At 43.1% G+C, this 15,171-nt stretch overlaps 2 protein-coding genes across 16 annotated transcripts in view; both read left to right on the forward strand.

Moving 5' to 3' along the window:
* The window catches only part of Chd4 (chromodomain helicase DNA binding protein 4), a 30,081-nt gene extending 27,504 nt beyond the window's left edge, over positions 1 to 2,577 (forward strand). For 7 of the 12 annotated variants that reach the window (XM_015500704.2, XM_015500706.2, XM_048787617.1 and 4 more), the window contains 3 exons: positions 547 to 742; positions 1,757 to 1,920; positions 2,220 to 2,577. In XM_015500704.2, the coding sequence (XP_015356190.1) occupies positions 547 to 742; positions 1,757 to 1,920; positions 2,220 to 2,237 (378 nt within the window). In that variant the 3' untranslated portion in view covers positions 2,238 to 2,577. Of the gene's footprint in view, positions 1 to 546; positions 746 to 1,756; positions 1,921 to 2,219 lie in introns of all 12 variants that reach the window. The other 5 variants (XM_015500705.2, XM_015500707.2, XM_015500710.2 and 2 more) reach the window with 1 other exon arrangement.
* A 316-nt stretch (positions 2,578 to 2,893) lies between these two features.
* The window catches only part of Nop2 (NOP2 nucleolar protein), a 14,389-nt gene continuing 2,111 nt past the window's right edge, over positions 2,894 to 15,171 (forward strand). Inside the window, exons 1-15 of one of the 4 annotated variants that reach the window (XM_015500712.2) lie at positions 2,894 to 3,900; positions 4,136 to 4,242; positions 5,592 to 5,637; positions 5,806 to 5,894; positions 6,093 to 6,319; positions 9,845 to 9,900; positions 10,019 to 10,173; positions 10,274 to 10,473; positions 10,622 to 10,711; positions 12,131 to 12,218; positions 12,295 to 12,435; positions 13,041 to 13,180; positions 13,322 to 13,411; positions 13,532 to 13,654; positions 13,783 to 14,011. In XM_015500712.2, the coding sequence (XP_015356198.1) occupies positions 4,140 to 4,242; positions 5,592 to 5,637; positions 5,806 to 5,894; positions 6,093 to 6,319; positions 9,845 to 9,900; positions 10,019 to 10,173; positions 10,274 to 10,473; positions 10,622 to 10,711; positions 12,131 to 12,218; positions 12,295 to 12,435; positions 13,041 to 13,180; positions 13,322 to 13,411; positions 13,532 to 13,654; positions 13,783 to 14,011 (1,777 nt within the window). In that variant the 5' untranslated portion in view covers positions 2,894 to 3,900; positions 4,136 to 4,139. Of the gene's footprint in view, positions 3,912 to 4,135; positions 4,243 to 5,591; positions 5,638 to 5,805; positions 5,895 to 6,092; positions 6,320 to 9,844; positions 9,901 to 10,018; positions 10,174 to 10,273; positions 10,474 to 10,621; positions 10,712 to 12,130; positions 12,219 to 12,294; positions 12,436 to 13,040; positions 13,181 to 13,321; positions 13,412 to 13,531; positions 13,655 to 13,782; positions 14,012 to 15,171 lie in introns of all 4 variants that reach the window. The other 3 variants (XM_015500711.2, XM_015500714.2, XM_048787621.1) reach the window with 3 other exon arrangements.

Raw genomic sequence — 15,171 nt, forward strand, 5'->3', positions numbered from 1 at the left:
CCCCGCAAAGTGGTTAATGATAAAGGAAGATGCTCACATGGATGTGTATATAATATAACCCTAATTACATAAAAAAGGAATACATAGAAAAATCCTGAAAGAAAAACACCAGAATGTTAGTTTCTTATACATTCTGTATTTTTTTAAATATTTATTTTTTAGTTGTAGTTGGACACAATACTTTTATTTATTTATTGTATGTGGTGCTGAGGATCGAACCCAGGGCCTTGCATGTGCTAGGTGAGCACTCTACCACTAAACCACAACCCAGCCCCATTCTGTATTTTTTTAAATTGAGTTTTAAAATTTTTTTTTAAATCATTTTTGCATAAGACAATCTAAAGAGTTGGTAAAAACATGGCTCTTCAGTGGGGAAGAAAAAGACAATGTAATGTTGAACTGCTTGAGTGTGAGGAATGGTGTTGAGGAGCCATCCCTGAAGGTCTTTGTAGGTTCTCATTACCTATAGGAAGAGGTGAGCTGAGAGGCCCATTAGAAATGAACAAAATATAAGTTAACTCCCATCTCCTGTTTGTCCCTGTTCAGCTCTTAGAACAAGCCCTGGTGATTGAGGAGCAGCTGCGTCGGGCGGCTTACCTGAACATGTCAGAGGACCCTTCTCACCCTTCCATGGCCCTAAATACCCGCTTTGCAGAGGTGGAGTGTTTGGCGGAAAGTCACCAGCACCTGTCCAAGGAGTCGATGGCAGGAAACAAGCCAGCCAATGCAGTCCTGCACAAAGGTAGTCAGTGGCTCTCCTGCCTCCTATTGATTGAGTCTCCCCTCTCCACTAAGTCCTCCCCAAATCCATATGCTTCTTGTTCCCAAACCTTTTTCAGAACCTGCTTGTCAGGGAGCTTAGGATATGTTGAGGTTCTTTGCCTTAGAGATAGTCAAGGACAGTAATTCTTTGCCTCATTTAATATATTCATTATTCTTGAGATAGCAAAGCAGAATATAATAGAGTATCATCTGGGATACTTTAGAGGTAATTTCAGGTGATTTGAAATGCCATCAAATTCTAAACCCCTTTCAACATTTTTTTTAAATATATTTTTTTAGTTGTCGTGAACACAATACCTTTATTTATTTATTTATATGTGGTGCTGAGGATCATACCCAGGGCCTTGCACGTGCTAGGCAAGTGCTCTACCGCTGAGCCACAATCCCAGCCCCTCAACATTTATTTCTAATTAACGTAAAACATTATGAGGAGGTAGAGGGTGAAGTTGAGGAAAAGAAGGTTGTTTATAAAGGAAGTAGGAGAAGGTAGAGAGATGAGTGTGAAGATGAAACAGTAAGAATAAGCTTTTTTCAAGAAGTGGAGAAAATACAGACAATAGAAAGCAACGGATAATGAATGTTAGGTGACTTAAAAGAAGCAGAGGATCAGCCAGACACAGTGGTACACTTGTAATCCCAGAGATTTAGGAGGTGGGAGACTGAGGCAAATTTGAATCCAGCCTGGACAATGTAGCAAGATCCTATCTCAAGACTATAAAGGGTTGGGGGTGTAGCTCAGTGATAGAGCAAATCCCCAGTACAAAAACAAACAAAAACCAGAATCATGGACAAAATGGAACCTAGTGTGTGAGGAGTAGGAAATTTGAGCGTGGTTGGTGGTCAGGTCAGGTGATTCAACAAAAGACAGCAACACATTACAGTCACTTGGTCATTGTGTGTGGTCTGGTTCACTAGGGTAGAAGGATCTTCATGTTGACCACCACAGCTCACCACTTCTTTATTCCCTCTGCAGTTCTAAAACAATTGGAAGAACTGCTAAGTGACATGAAAGCTGATGTGACTCGACTCCCAGCTACCATTGCCCGAATTCCCCCAGTTGCTGTGAGGTTACAGATGTCAGAGCGTAACATTCTCAGCCGCCTGGCGAATCGGGCACCAGAACCTCCCCCACAGCAGGTAGGAAAATTTCTACCCTACCAGCTCTTCTCACAGAACCATTCTGGAAATTTTAACTTTATTTTTATTTATTTATTTATTTATTTTTAGATTTTTTAAAATATTTTTTAGTTTTCCGCAGACACAATATCTTTGTATGTGGTGCTGAGGATTGAACCCAGGTACCGCTTGAGCCACATCCCCAGCCCCTGGAAATTTTAACTTTAGTCTTTGTTCCTACCTTTACTTCTGGGCTGTCAGTGAGCTCCCTTGCTATCTGGTGGATTCAAATTCTGACTCTTGGCTCTCTTTCACTATAGGTAGCCCAGCAACAGTGAAGATCTGGATTGAGGATACCGCCTCCACCGCTGAGCAGTGACCTTCCTCACTTTCTCTTGTCCCAGCTTCTCCCTTGGGGGCCTGAGAGACTCTTGACCTTCTGCCCATCTTCATGTTGTAAAGGAACAGCCCCCATGTACTGGGGGAGGGGAGGGAGTGAGGGGCAGTGGTGCCCTTCCTGCTGGAGAGACAAGCAGCAGTAGCGCCGGCGCCATCTGCAGGGAGCTGGCTGGCTGGCCTTCTTTTGGACCCTGGCTTCTTCCCACTGTAACGTCTGTTACACACAAACTGTTGTGGGTTCCTGCCAGGCTTGAAGAAAATGATCTGAATTTCTTCCTCCTTTTGGTTTTATTTTGTTGGTTTATTTTTGAGTTTTCTTTTCTCCCTTTTTGGGGTATTCAGAGTGGGCCGGGCCCCTGGGGCGAGACACAGCTACCTCTGTTGGCATCTTTTTAATACCAGGAACCCAGCGGCTCCAGCCACTGAGCGGCTAAAATAAAGTGGAAAAAAAAAAAAAAAAGGAAAAAGAACCAAAAGCATAAAAAAATACCACAGCAAATTTCTTCATGAAAATCGAAAATAAAAGTTTCCTTGTATTTTAGTGCTCTGGTTCAGTGTGGGTGTAGGTGCAGGTAGAAGAAAGAAGAGTGTGTCCATACAGTAGGAGGCCCAGGAACTATGTAGTTGAAAAGTAAGGGTTGCTTCATCCCTGAAGAGCCTTTGGTGTGTGTGTGTGTCCGTGTCCGTCCATCCGTCCGTGTGCCCCCTATGCTCAGAACTAAGAATAACCACCTGTAGAAATCGAGGCTGTAAATCTGCCTGCACCACTTCATGGCTCTTTGACCTTGAGCAGGTGGTTTTAACTTCCCTGGGCCAAGATTTTGTATCTGTAAATATACCTACCTTATAGGATGTGAAGATTAAACTAATAAGGTGCTTGGAATGGCATTAAAAAAAATGCAGGGGATTGAACCCAGGGCCTCCTGCATGCTATGCAAGTGGCTCTACTCCTGAGCTATATTACCCCAGCATTAAAAATTTCTAAAATCTAGTATACTCGTTAATTTGAAGGAAGGCCGAGTAGATTTTTTTTTTTCATGTTGAGTGACACGTGGCTGAAGTCTCCTCCCTGACCTGATGTGAACCCAGGTTGAGGGTTAAGTCTTACCTGGGACGGGGAATTCTGGCGTGCACAAGGAAAAGGGCTTCCTAGTCAAAGGGTTTAGAGTTGGAAGAAAGTGGCATGGGATTCCATAATCTTAAGGCTGGATGTAGGGCAAAGGATGTCAGGGCGGGCTCACTGTTGTTCCCTGGTTTGAGAGGGAGGGGCCGCTTTCAGGGAATCAGCTTTCCCGAATGCAATCCGGCGTGTAGCAAAAAACCAAAAAGGCGAGGGAGAGGATGTCACGCCGGGAAACTGTCAAGTAACCCTATGCGTGGAGGAAACCTACACCAGTCGGCCAGTCCGCACGCTCCCAGGCGGACACCAGTTCCGGTGCTTTGGCCGGAAGGGGCGGAGCCGCACAAATGCGCCGCGCGCCTGCGTGAGACGCTTCCGCAGCTGGTGGATAAGAACGCCTACCGGGTTGCACGTGGAGCGGCGCAGCGCTGGGAGATTGCGTTTTGGGCTTGAATCTACCTCTCAGTAAACCAAAGCTTCAGGTGCTTTTCCTGTAGGTGAATTTCCTGTAGGAATTCAGGGAACGAAGGGTGGATTTTCCGACATGAACGTGGGCTGGGTCCTGGAGAGAGCGCAGGGTCGGGGGCTGGTAAGGGGTGATTTGTTGCGGCCTGGAGGAGGCCGTCGGATTGCCCTTACCCACTCTCGCATCGCCAGGCCTATGTCCCTGATCCTTTTTCATTGTGCGTAATTCCGCCTTATTCCTTTTTTGTTAAGTACCATGGGGCGCAAGTTGGATCCTACGAAGGAGAAGCGTGGTCCAGGCCGAAAGGCTAGAAAACAAAAAGGTGCTGAGACAGAACTGGTCAGGTTCTTGCCTGCAGGTAAGTGTCATCGACCCTTGGTTCCCCGGCTTTTGAATTATTCTGTATTTTAATCCTGTTCCCTTTTAAATCTGCATTCATTCTCTGTTCAGGTCCGACATTCTTGTATGAGTTATTAGGAAATAAGTATGAACGGAACACTGTCATCAGTGTTTAGAAGATGCAATAGGGATACAAGTACTCACGCAAGGAGAGGTGTTGTTTAACATTGTGAAAGTTCATAGGAAGCGGGATCTTCTGAATAATTTAGGTTTTTGTTAAGTGGATTTTGAAAAATAGGTAACATAGCTGGGTGGCACAGGCCTGTAATCCCAATGACTCAAGAAGCTGAGACAGGAGGATTGTAAATGTGAGGTCAGTCTCAGCAACTTAGACCTGTCTCAAAATAAAAATACATTAAAAGGACTGGGGATGTGGCTCCTGGGTAAAGAGCCTCGGGGTTCAATTCCCAGTATGCCCCCACCCCCCCAAAAAAAAATTTTAGCAAGTGGGAGTTGGGGAGGGGAATGGCCCAGTCATTGAATTGCCTGATGGAAGGGACAGAAATGGGAAAGCATGGGTGATTCTGACTTGTTGAGTAGTCTCTATTATGGAGGACTGGTGGAAGAGACCGCTGCACAGGTAATTTCTGTCATCTCTTAGGTAAAAGATGGAGTATATTGAGGTATTAACAAATTCTAGGCACTGCTCTGAACTCTTTGGATACACGGTATCAATTCATTATCTTAAAGTCCTGTGAGAGAGGCACTGTTAAAGAAGTGCATGCTGAGAAGTTAAGTGATTTCCATACTGAAATTTGTGCCTTTTAAATCTTGGGAGAATATGTAAAAAGAAAAAAAGCATTAATGAAGTTAAAAGGCACCGTAGTTGGTAACTGAATAAACTGAGAGTAAAGAATAGGGCAGAAAAAAAGATAAATTTTAAACCATCAGGATGGTGATGTGATGCTGTTATTGAAACCTGGAGGAAGGCCCAGTTTAGATTTGGTTACTGAATGATCACATGATGCTTCATCTCCCATCACTGTTTGTGTTTGTGTGGTGGTGGGGATGGAATCAATGGTGTGTGCTAAGCACATGCTTTACCGCTGAATTGTACTTTAACCCCTCATTTACATCTTTTATCCAGTGCTTAGGAAAGTTCTATGAAGTGAGTTAAGCTATTTTATTTACTTATTTATCTTGCCATGCTGAGGATCTAACCTAGCACTTCTAACATGCTAAGTATGTGTGTTATTCATGGAGCCACACACCCAGCCATCTCCTTAGTGTACTAATCTTTTATGCTTTTAGTTTTGCTCCCATTTCTTTCTTTTTTTCTATAACCCTCTATTTGCCTTTTTTTAACAGCTGGTGATGAAAATTCCAAGAGGCTGTCTAGTCGTGCTCGAAAGAGGTAAGTATAGATGTCCAAACTTACAGAGATTAAATTGGGGCTGCTTGTCTTTAGCCACTTGGAATAGGTTGAGGGAGAGGGCTAATTGTGAACAGTTAAATTTCCCTGTAATGGGAGGTGGTAGAGTCTGGAGATGTTTGCATTTACTTACTTGTTATATCTTTTCAGAGCAGCCAAGAGGAGGTTTGGGTCTGTTGAAGTCCTTAAGACTTATAAGTCTTCTGGGGCCAAACCATTGTCTGGAAAGCTACCAAAAGGTCAGTGAAAATAGAAGCTTGGTGCCATATCAAGAGTCTTCGGGGTCTTTGGTTGAGAGGTACTTGCTGAGCATTTTTGGAATGAGAGGAATAGCCAAAAGACATTCTGTGGGTAAAAAGTACTGAGTTCAGGTTGTGGGCAGGGGAGTGTGGTTGCCATTAGACCAGGATTCTTTAAACCCTTGGGCATCTTTGCAGGAGTGGTCCAGACACCTGATAAGAAGGGTGCTCAGTCCTTATTTAATGTTGGTCGAGGCAAGAAACGCCTAGCACCAGACCATAGTAGTGATGAGGAAGAGGATGAGGAAGACCCTGAAGAAGATGGTGTTGTGAACCAGGGGAACCTCTGGGACTCTGAGGACAGTGATACTGATATGGTAGATGACTATGGAGCTGACTCCAACTCAGAGGATGAAGGTGAAAAGGTGAGATTCACTTTTTTTTCCTGTGTATTCAGAAAAAAAGTTTTACCTTTCAGTTTCTTTCCAGATTCTTGAGACTGTTCTTCAATGACAAGGACAACCTGACTAAAGGGATGTAGTGCTCCTTAGATTCTAGTTTCCCTCCTGCTTTATGTTTTCTCTCAATGCATGCACAAGTTTGAAAGAGTTGTAAAACAGAGTTTTTTTTTCTCTTTCTTTCTTTTCTTTCTTTCTTTCTTTTTTTTTTTTTTTTTTTTAAAGGTACCAGGGATTGAACTCAGGGGCACTCAACCACTTAGAGACAGGGTCTCACTGAATTGCTTAGTGCTTTGCTTTTGCTGAGGCTGGCTTTGAACTTGTTGATTATGTTGCCTCAGCCTCTCAAGCCACTGGGATTACAGATGCGTGCTACTGCACCCAGCCTACAGAGCATTTTTTAAAAATGAGAATGTTCATTGCTGGTGAGCATGTACCATTTATGGGACTAGACATGCACATACTTTTTAAATTTATTTTTATTTCTTTAGTTGTATTTGAATATGATACCTTTATTTTATTTACTTATTTTTATGTGGTGCTGAGGGTGGAACCCAGCGTCTCACATGCGCTAGGTGAACATTCTACCGCTGAGCCACAACCCCAGTCCTATACATAAATTTCTTTTTTTTTTTTTTTTTTTTTTCCCAAATGGAATATTTTATTAACATGGTAGTTGTCTTTGTAACATGGTGCACACACACACTCTCACACTTAGAATGATCTTCCTGGGGAAAAAAGGCTAAGGGGAAAATGAAAAATAAAAAAATTCCTGTTTTCATTATTGTAGGCAATTATGTCCACATCACTTACAAAGCTATTGCCAAATCTGTCCAAGGAAGCAGAGTTTGAAAGGGGAAGAGGGAGATCTTGGGATAAATTCCACAATGGCATAGCAGAGCTCTCAATATGAGAAAGCTTACATAATGTGGACTTTTGCTGTGAATTTTCTCTTTGCAAAATATGGGAAGAAGTTTATCAATGGGCAGAAAATAAGAGAAGGCAGTGTGAAGTAGGCTTTTGCAGTCAATTTTCCTCACAGTATTGTGCAGGGTCATCAAGAAAATGTAATCTTTCTCGGGAACCAGTTTCAGAACTTTTCCAATTGCTGTAGTCTTACCCTCATCTCTTAAAGTAAAACGACCCATTTGAGGGAAGTCTTTAAAGGTCTCAAGGCAGACGGTTTCTGCTGTCCTTAAGCGGGCAATGCAAACTTGATCTTGTTTCACAAAACAGGGTCTAGTCTTACTTTTTTTTTTTTTCCTGATTTTTTTGTCGTCTACCAAGCAGATTAAGGCTGTTATTTCAACTTCCTCAATACAGGTATGAATATGCAGCACCGCATTATACCCTGGGCAGATGATGGATTTGTGCTTTATAATCACTATCTGGGTGTCAAATGCCATCCATACATTTTTAATAAAACAATTTTTACCTCAGAATTTTAAAACGTTTCTTTGAGGCTGGGTACGGTGGTGTATGCCCGTAGTTTCAGAGGCAGGAGGATCACTTAGATCCAATAGTTAGAAACCAGCCTGGTTAACATAATGAGACTCTGTCTCAGTATTTTAAAAAAAAGTTTCTTTCTTCTGACCTAGTACTTCCCTGTTTTAAAAAGTACTCAAAAAAAAAAAAAAAGTACTCCAAATGTAGGCAAAGGTTTTTTTTGTTTTTTTTTTAATATTTTTTAGCTATACATGGACACAATATCTTTACTTTGTTTATTCATTTTTATGTGGTGCTGAGGATCGAACCCAGTGCCTCACATGTGCAAGGAAAGCGCTCTACCACTGAACCACAACTCCAGCCCTTGCAAAGGTTTTTTTATGAGGTGCAAGAAGTTAAGGGCTAGGGATGTGGCTCAAGCCGTAGCGCGCTCGCCTGGCATGCCTGCGTCCTGGGTTCGATCCTTAGCACCACATACAAACAAAGATGTTGTGTCTGCCGAAAACTAAAAAATAAATATTAAAAAAATTCTCTCTCTCTTAAAAAAAAAAAAAGAAGTTAACTTACACAATTAGTATATATTAGAAAAACTTGATAGAGAATTGTTAGAATAAAAAAGAGAGGCTTTTGCATTCTATCCCACAGCCCTCTTTTGTCTGCAGTTATTATCAGGTTTGTAAGTGCCACGTGGATCACAATGCCCCAAACTCTGGAAACTTCTAAAATATTCAGTGGATTATGGTTTATGTATATGGTTAATTAAATTAGTGGTTATGTCTATGAATATACTTGTGATCTAACTAAGTTTATAAATTAAATTTGAAAATGCATTGTGATTTGAGCTATGTGAAAGATGTAGAGTAAATCTGGAAGAAAATATGGCAAAATGGTACCCAAGGGCAGTTTTTGTTCCTGTTTATACACATGGCTATTTATTGACTAGGGATGGAACCCCGGGGTGCTTAACCACTGAGCCACATCCCCTGCCCTTTTTTTTTTTTTTTTGAGATAGGGTTGCTTAGGGCCTCGTTAAGTTATTGAGACTGGTTTTGAACTTGCTATCCATCCTGCCTCAGCCTCCCTGGGATTACATGTGTGTGCCAGCTTCAAATTTTTTCTTAATCAAAAAGAGAAACACATGGGGCTGGGGCTGTACCTCACTTGCTCAACATATGTGAGGCACTGGGTTCAATCCTCAGCGTCACATAAAAATAAATAAATGAAAAAAGGTATGTGTCTATCTACAACCAAAAAAAATTTTTTTTAAAGGGAAATAAACAAAAGTAGAAAGAAAAGTGTAATGAGCCCTTTTAATTCGTTGTTTAAAATGACTTGTGTCATGTCAAATCTGTCCATCCATTCTTTTTTTTAAAGAGAGAATTTTTTTTTTTTTTTAGAGAGAGAATTTTAATATTTATTTTTCAGTTTTTGGTGGACACAACATCATTGTTTGTATGTGGTGCTGAGGATCGAACCCAGGCCGCACGCATGCCAGGCGAGCGCGCTACCGCTTGAGCCACATCCCCAGCCGGAGAGAGAATTTTTTAATATTTATTTTTCAGTTTTCGATGGACACAACATCTTTATTTTATGTGGTGCTGAGGATCGAACCCAGTGCTGCGCGCATGCCAGGCGAGCGCGCAACCGCTTGAGCCACATCCCCAGCCTTGTCCATCCATTCTTTACGTTCCTTCCTTCCTCCTTCCCTCTTTTCGTTCTTTCTTTCCAAGCACTCTTATCACTGATCTATACCCAGCCCCTATGTTAAATCTTATTCTTCAGCCTGTATATTTGTTTCTGAGAGCAAGTGTTAGGTTTACATTTTTTTTAATATGTATTTTTTTAGTTGTAGGTGAACATAATACCTTTATTTTATTTTTATATGGTGCTGAGGATCAAACTTAGTGTCTCACGCGTGCCAGGTGAGCGCTCTACCAGAGTCCCAGCCCCAACTCTGGGTTTATATTTAGTGAAAAGTAAAATAACATGGGATGTTGGAAGAGGTGATATGGGCTTGTGTTACCAGCTCCTCATCTCTCTTTTTAGTTGCTGCCCATTGAAAGAGCTGCTCAGAAGCAGAAGGCTCAGGAAGCTGCTGTTGGGTGAGTTTTGGAAACTGTTAGGATGGAGGATAGGCAGCAGCTGGGGTGGAGGAGGCTATGAGGAAGGAGGAGGTGTCTGTTTTGGTCTCTGAATCACTGTTTCTGGACTTCTTTCTAGGGGCCAGTGGAGTGAGGAGACTGATGAAGAGGAAGAGGGGGAAGTGTCCCCTCTATCAGGCCCCACAAAGGATGAGGAGGCAGATGGGGGCCTGCAGATCAATGTGGATGGGGAAGAGCCATTTGTGCTGCCCCCTGCTGGGGATATGGAGCAGGATATCCTTCCAGTGCTGGGTGAGGGTAGGAGGAAGGTGCTTGGGAGAGGGGGGTTTTCCCAGCCCTAGGACTTCATGAAGCAGTTCCTTAACAGGCCCACATGCCCATGCTCCAGACTTACAACGAGTTCACAAGCGGATTCAGGATATAGTGGGAGTGTTGCGGGATTTTGGGGCTCAGCGGAAAGAAGGTCGGTCTCGTTCTGAATATCTGAATCGGCTTCAGAAGGATCTGGCCACGTATTACTCCTATGGAGACTTCCTTCTTGGCAAGCTCATGGAACTCTTCCCTCTGTCTGAGGTGCTGAGACAATCTAATGCCTCTTCTCTCTTTTTTTTTTTAACCTTCTTACCTTGTGTGAACAGGACATTTGGGGAGATGTCCTGTTTGCTCTCTTGGTCTGTTTCTTGGCTAGCCTTAGTCCTTAATATCTTGTCTTCAAACCTAGCTGATAGAGTTTTTAGAAGCTAATGAGGTGCCTCGGCCCATCACCCTCCGGACCAATACCTTGAAAACCCGGCGTAGAGACCTTGCTCAGGTGAGGGTTTGTATATCTCAGGGAGGGACCAACCTTTGCTAATTGTGGGGCTTCCCTATTGCATCCTGACTGGGTGGATTCTTTGGACCTAAGTGTATCTTTTTTTTTTTCGTGGTGCTGGGGATTGAACCCAGGGCAAGGCAGGCACTGTACCAACTGAGCTATCTCCCCAGCCCAGGACCTAAGTGTATCTTAATGTAAACACAATCCCAGGAAGCAAACCTAGTGACTGACAGGCTGAGGGCCTGGACCTCTGAAATGGAGAATTCATCCTTCTAAACTCTCTCCCTGTGACTCAGATGAGACATCTGCATCAGGGTAAATGATTGCCTTCTAAGGAAATCGGAAGAAGATTATTGAGAAGCTGAAGAAATATACTTGTCCTCAGAAAAAGGCATACATACACATTGATATTAATTGTTCATGTATTTGTTACAGTATTGGGAATTGAAACCAGGGACACTTGATCACTGAGCCACATTTCCAGTCTTTTTTATTTATTTATTTCGGGACAGGGTCTTGCTAAGTTGCCGAGGCAGGTCTCAAACTTGTGACCCCTGCCTTGGCCTTCTGAGGTGCAGGTATAATAGATATGTGCCACCATGCTTGGTCCTTTCTTTATTTTGAGACAAGGTACCACTAAGTTGACCAAGGTGGCCTTGAACTTGCTAACCTTCTGCCCTAGCCTCTTAGGTAGCTGGGATTACAAGTATTCACCACTGCATGTGGTATAAAATGTTTTAAACTATTTCCAAGGATTTGGAGATCCCAGATTAAAGCCTCCTGTATTAAAGCTTGGTCTCGTGAATTGTGTGTCTCCTGGTGGAAAGATAACCCAGTAACTATCTTTAATATTCTGTAAACAGTAACATTAAATTTTAGTGTGGGAAGGGTCTACACCTCTTGGAAAATCAGAGTCCACTTCTCAGAAGTGAAGGAACAGGAGATAATAGTGTGCTGCATTGGGATGGAGTTCTGACCTTGAGTTAGGAGCCTGAGGTTAAGAAAAAAGTACAGGGGGACCTGGGTTTGGCTCAGCGGTGGAGCGCTTGCCTAGCACGTGCGAGGCCCTGGGTTTGATCCTCAGCACCACATAAAAATAAATAAAATAAAGGTATATATATATATATATAAAATGCAGGGGCCAGAATTAGCCTAGTGGTAGAGCACTTGCCTAGCATGTACAAGGTCCTGGGTCATTCTTTATCACTCTAAGAACAAAAAGAAAGTAAAAGAAAAATGGGCATCATGGGATAGGATGAGGGGAAGAAGCTACCCTGTAAGTCTTTGTTGGCTCTCACGAGTGAGCATTATAGGAATTGTGCCATGAACCTATTGGTAGGACCAGGTTTTCATATTTTTCTTTTCTGAGTAGAGTAGCCTGTGAAGTCTTAAAATATTCATCCTTTTTATCTTTAGGCACTGATCAATCGTGGGATTAACTTGGATCCCTTGGGCAAGTGGTCAAAGACTGGACTCGTTATATATGATTCTTCAGTGCCCATTGGTAGGTGTCCCCTGCCCAATAGCCCTTCTGCTCTTGTCCTTGTCCCAGCATATCACAAGATGGTCCTCCTCCACAGGTGCTACTCCTGAATACCTGGCTGGACACTACATGTTGCAGGGAGCCTCCAGCATGTTGCCTGTCATGGCCTTGGCGCCACAGGAACATGAGCGGATCTTGGACATGTGTTGTGCCCCTGGAGGAAAGACCAGTTACATAGGTACGAGAATGGTAGTTTGGGATGAACTTTATCTAATTCTTTTGAAAGTAGGATTGGTGATTTACCTAGTGCTCATGGAACTCAGTGTACAGGCAGCTAGCAGAGGTGAGAAGCAGTTTCTGGAGTTGGCTTGGGCCCCAATGTCAGTTGTGCCACTTAAAACCCATCTGACTTAGGGCAAGCTTTTGATTCTCTAGCTATTCATAAAATGATTTTTAATTGTGCTTGGGTTGGCCATTATATTATCCTTGTGTTGCAAAGGTTGAAGTGATGCATTTTGAAGTCCTCAGCACAGTATTTAGTGTGTGGAAAGCAGTCACAACCATTAGATTGAGCTATATCATGTAACAGAAGTAATTTAGTCTGTAGGGACAGAAAGATGTTCAGTAAAAGAGGAAAACTGTATTGGTAGGCTTCCTCGGCACCAGAAGCCAGTACAGGTTGGGTAGAGCTATCTGGTAGGCAGTTGGGAACTGTTCTTGTTGAGAGGGGAGTTTGCCTTGAAGTAGTGAGATTTCACCTGTGGGTTTCTAGTCTGGAGAGTGGGTACCAAGTGTGGAAGCAAAGGAGCTGGCTCCTCAGCACTGGGGTCCTCTCTTTTATAGCCCAACTGATGAAAAACACTGGTGTGATCCTTGCCAATGATGCCAATGCTGTGCGGCTGAAGAGTGTTGTGGGTAACCTGCACCGGCTGGGAGTCACTAACACCATCATTAGCCATTATGATGGACGCCAGTTCCCCAAGGTGGGATTCTCCTTCTGTGTGTCTTTCCTGAGGCTTCTAATTTACCTTCCTCTTCTTGACAATGTTTAGACCCATCCTTGGGAAATAAATGGTACACTGCAAGTTGCAAAATACATCTAATTTACTCCCTCTTTTGTCTAGGTGGTCGGGGGCTTTGACCGAGTATTGCTGGATGCTCCCTGTAGTGGCACTGGGGTCATCTCTAAGGATCCAGCTGTGAAGACTAACAAGGTGAGAAGTTGGGTAATTTTAGAGAGGAGTACAATGTCAAGGAGCACCCTAGGCAGGTAGTATCTCACTTTTCTTGATAGCCTTATGAAATTCCCTCAACCCTGGGTCTTTTTGGGACAGGATGAGAAGGACATCCTGCGCTGTGCTCACCTTCAGAAAGAGTTACTCCTGAGTGCTATTGACTCTGTCAATGCCACTTCTAAGACAGGAGGCTACCTCGTCTACTGTACCTGTTCTATTATGGTGAGGCCTCTGCTGGGGCAGAGCAAGGGAGGGCAAGGGCTGGGAGTTTGTATGGCCCTAAGAGCTCCCTTCAGCTCCAGCTCTGTTTATTACTTCTTGCTGACTTTCTGTCTTCCCCACACGTCCAGGTGGAAGAGAATGAGTGGGTAGTAGACTATGCCCTGAAAAAGAGAAATGTGAGGCTTGTGCCCACCGGCCTGGACTTTGGCCAGGAAGGTTTTACCCGTTTTCGAGAAAGGCGTTTCCATCCCACTCTGCGTTCCACCCGACGATTTTACCCTCATACCCACAATATGGATGGTTTCTTTATTGCCAAGTTCAAGAAATTCTCCAATTGTATCCCTCAGTCCCAAACAGGTAAATGATCTGTTCTTTGTCCAGTTCTTTCCTGCTTTTGCTCTTTCTACCTTTCTGGAAGCCTTCTGGTGTGACTGCAGGGAAGGGAAAGATTGAGGCTTGCTTATCTCAGTCTTTGCATGCTTGGATTTGGAACCACATTTTGATGGGCTTTGGTGTTCACATAGACGGGGAACTTTTCCTTTATTCTACCAACTGGCTACAGTGGTTCAGCACTAATGCATTCCAGTTTCAGGTTGTGGTTTTTCTTTTTTTCTTGGCCCAAGGTTGACTTGTGTTAATGTATCTCTGCTGCTCTAGCATTCTCAGCACTGGTTTGGCACAGGACTCTACGGAACTATCAGCATTTCTCTGAGCCTATCCCACTAATTGCAGATTGTTTCCTCAGCCATCTGAAGGAGGCTGCCTGCATCTCAAGGGGAAGGGTGGGGTTTTATTTTTGAAACAGGCTTGAGAGCTCTGCATGCTGGGATATAACCCTGAGTTTATTTGGAAGATATAAGAGCTTCTTCGAATAAAAATTGATTTGAATTGATATCCGCTACACCCCCAGACCTCTTTTTTTTTTTTTAATCCTTTTAAATAATGCCTCTTGCCAGGCAAGGTGGCACATATCTGTAATCCCAGCAATTTGGAGGCTGAGGTAGGAGGATCACAAGTTCGAAGCCAGACTTGGAAATTTAGCGAGGACCTAAGCAATTTAGTGAGACACTGTCTCAAAATAAAAAAGACTAGGGATCTGGCTCAGTGGTTAAGCACTCCTGGGTTCAATTCCCAGTGCCCAAACCAAAAATAAATAAATAAAGTCTCTTGCAAAACTCTCATCAGAATGTCAACATAGCCTGGCATGGTGGTACAATCTTGTACTCCCAGTGAGTTCGAAGGCTGAGACAGGAAGATCCTGAGTTTGAGGCTAGCCTTGGCAACTTAGTGAGAATCCTGCCTCAAAGTAAAAAGCAAGGTTGCCGGGTGCAGTGGTGCACACCTTTAATCCCAAGGGCTTGGTCGGAGGATTGTAAATTCAAAGCCACCTTCAACAGCTTAGTGAGACCCTGTCTCAAAAATAAAAAGGACTGGGATATATAGCTCAGTTGGTAAAATGCTTGCCTTGTAGATATAATATAAATAAATAAATATATATATATATATATATATATATA

The sequence above is a fragment of the Marmota marmota genome, unplaced genomic scaffold (assembly GCF_001458135.2).
Source record: "Marmota marmota marmota unplaced genomic scaffold, marMar, whole genome shotgun sequence".
NCBI classification, from domain to species: Eukaryota; Metazoa; Chordata; class Mammalia; order Rodentia; family Sciuridae; genus Marmota; species Marmota marmota.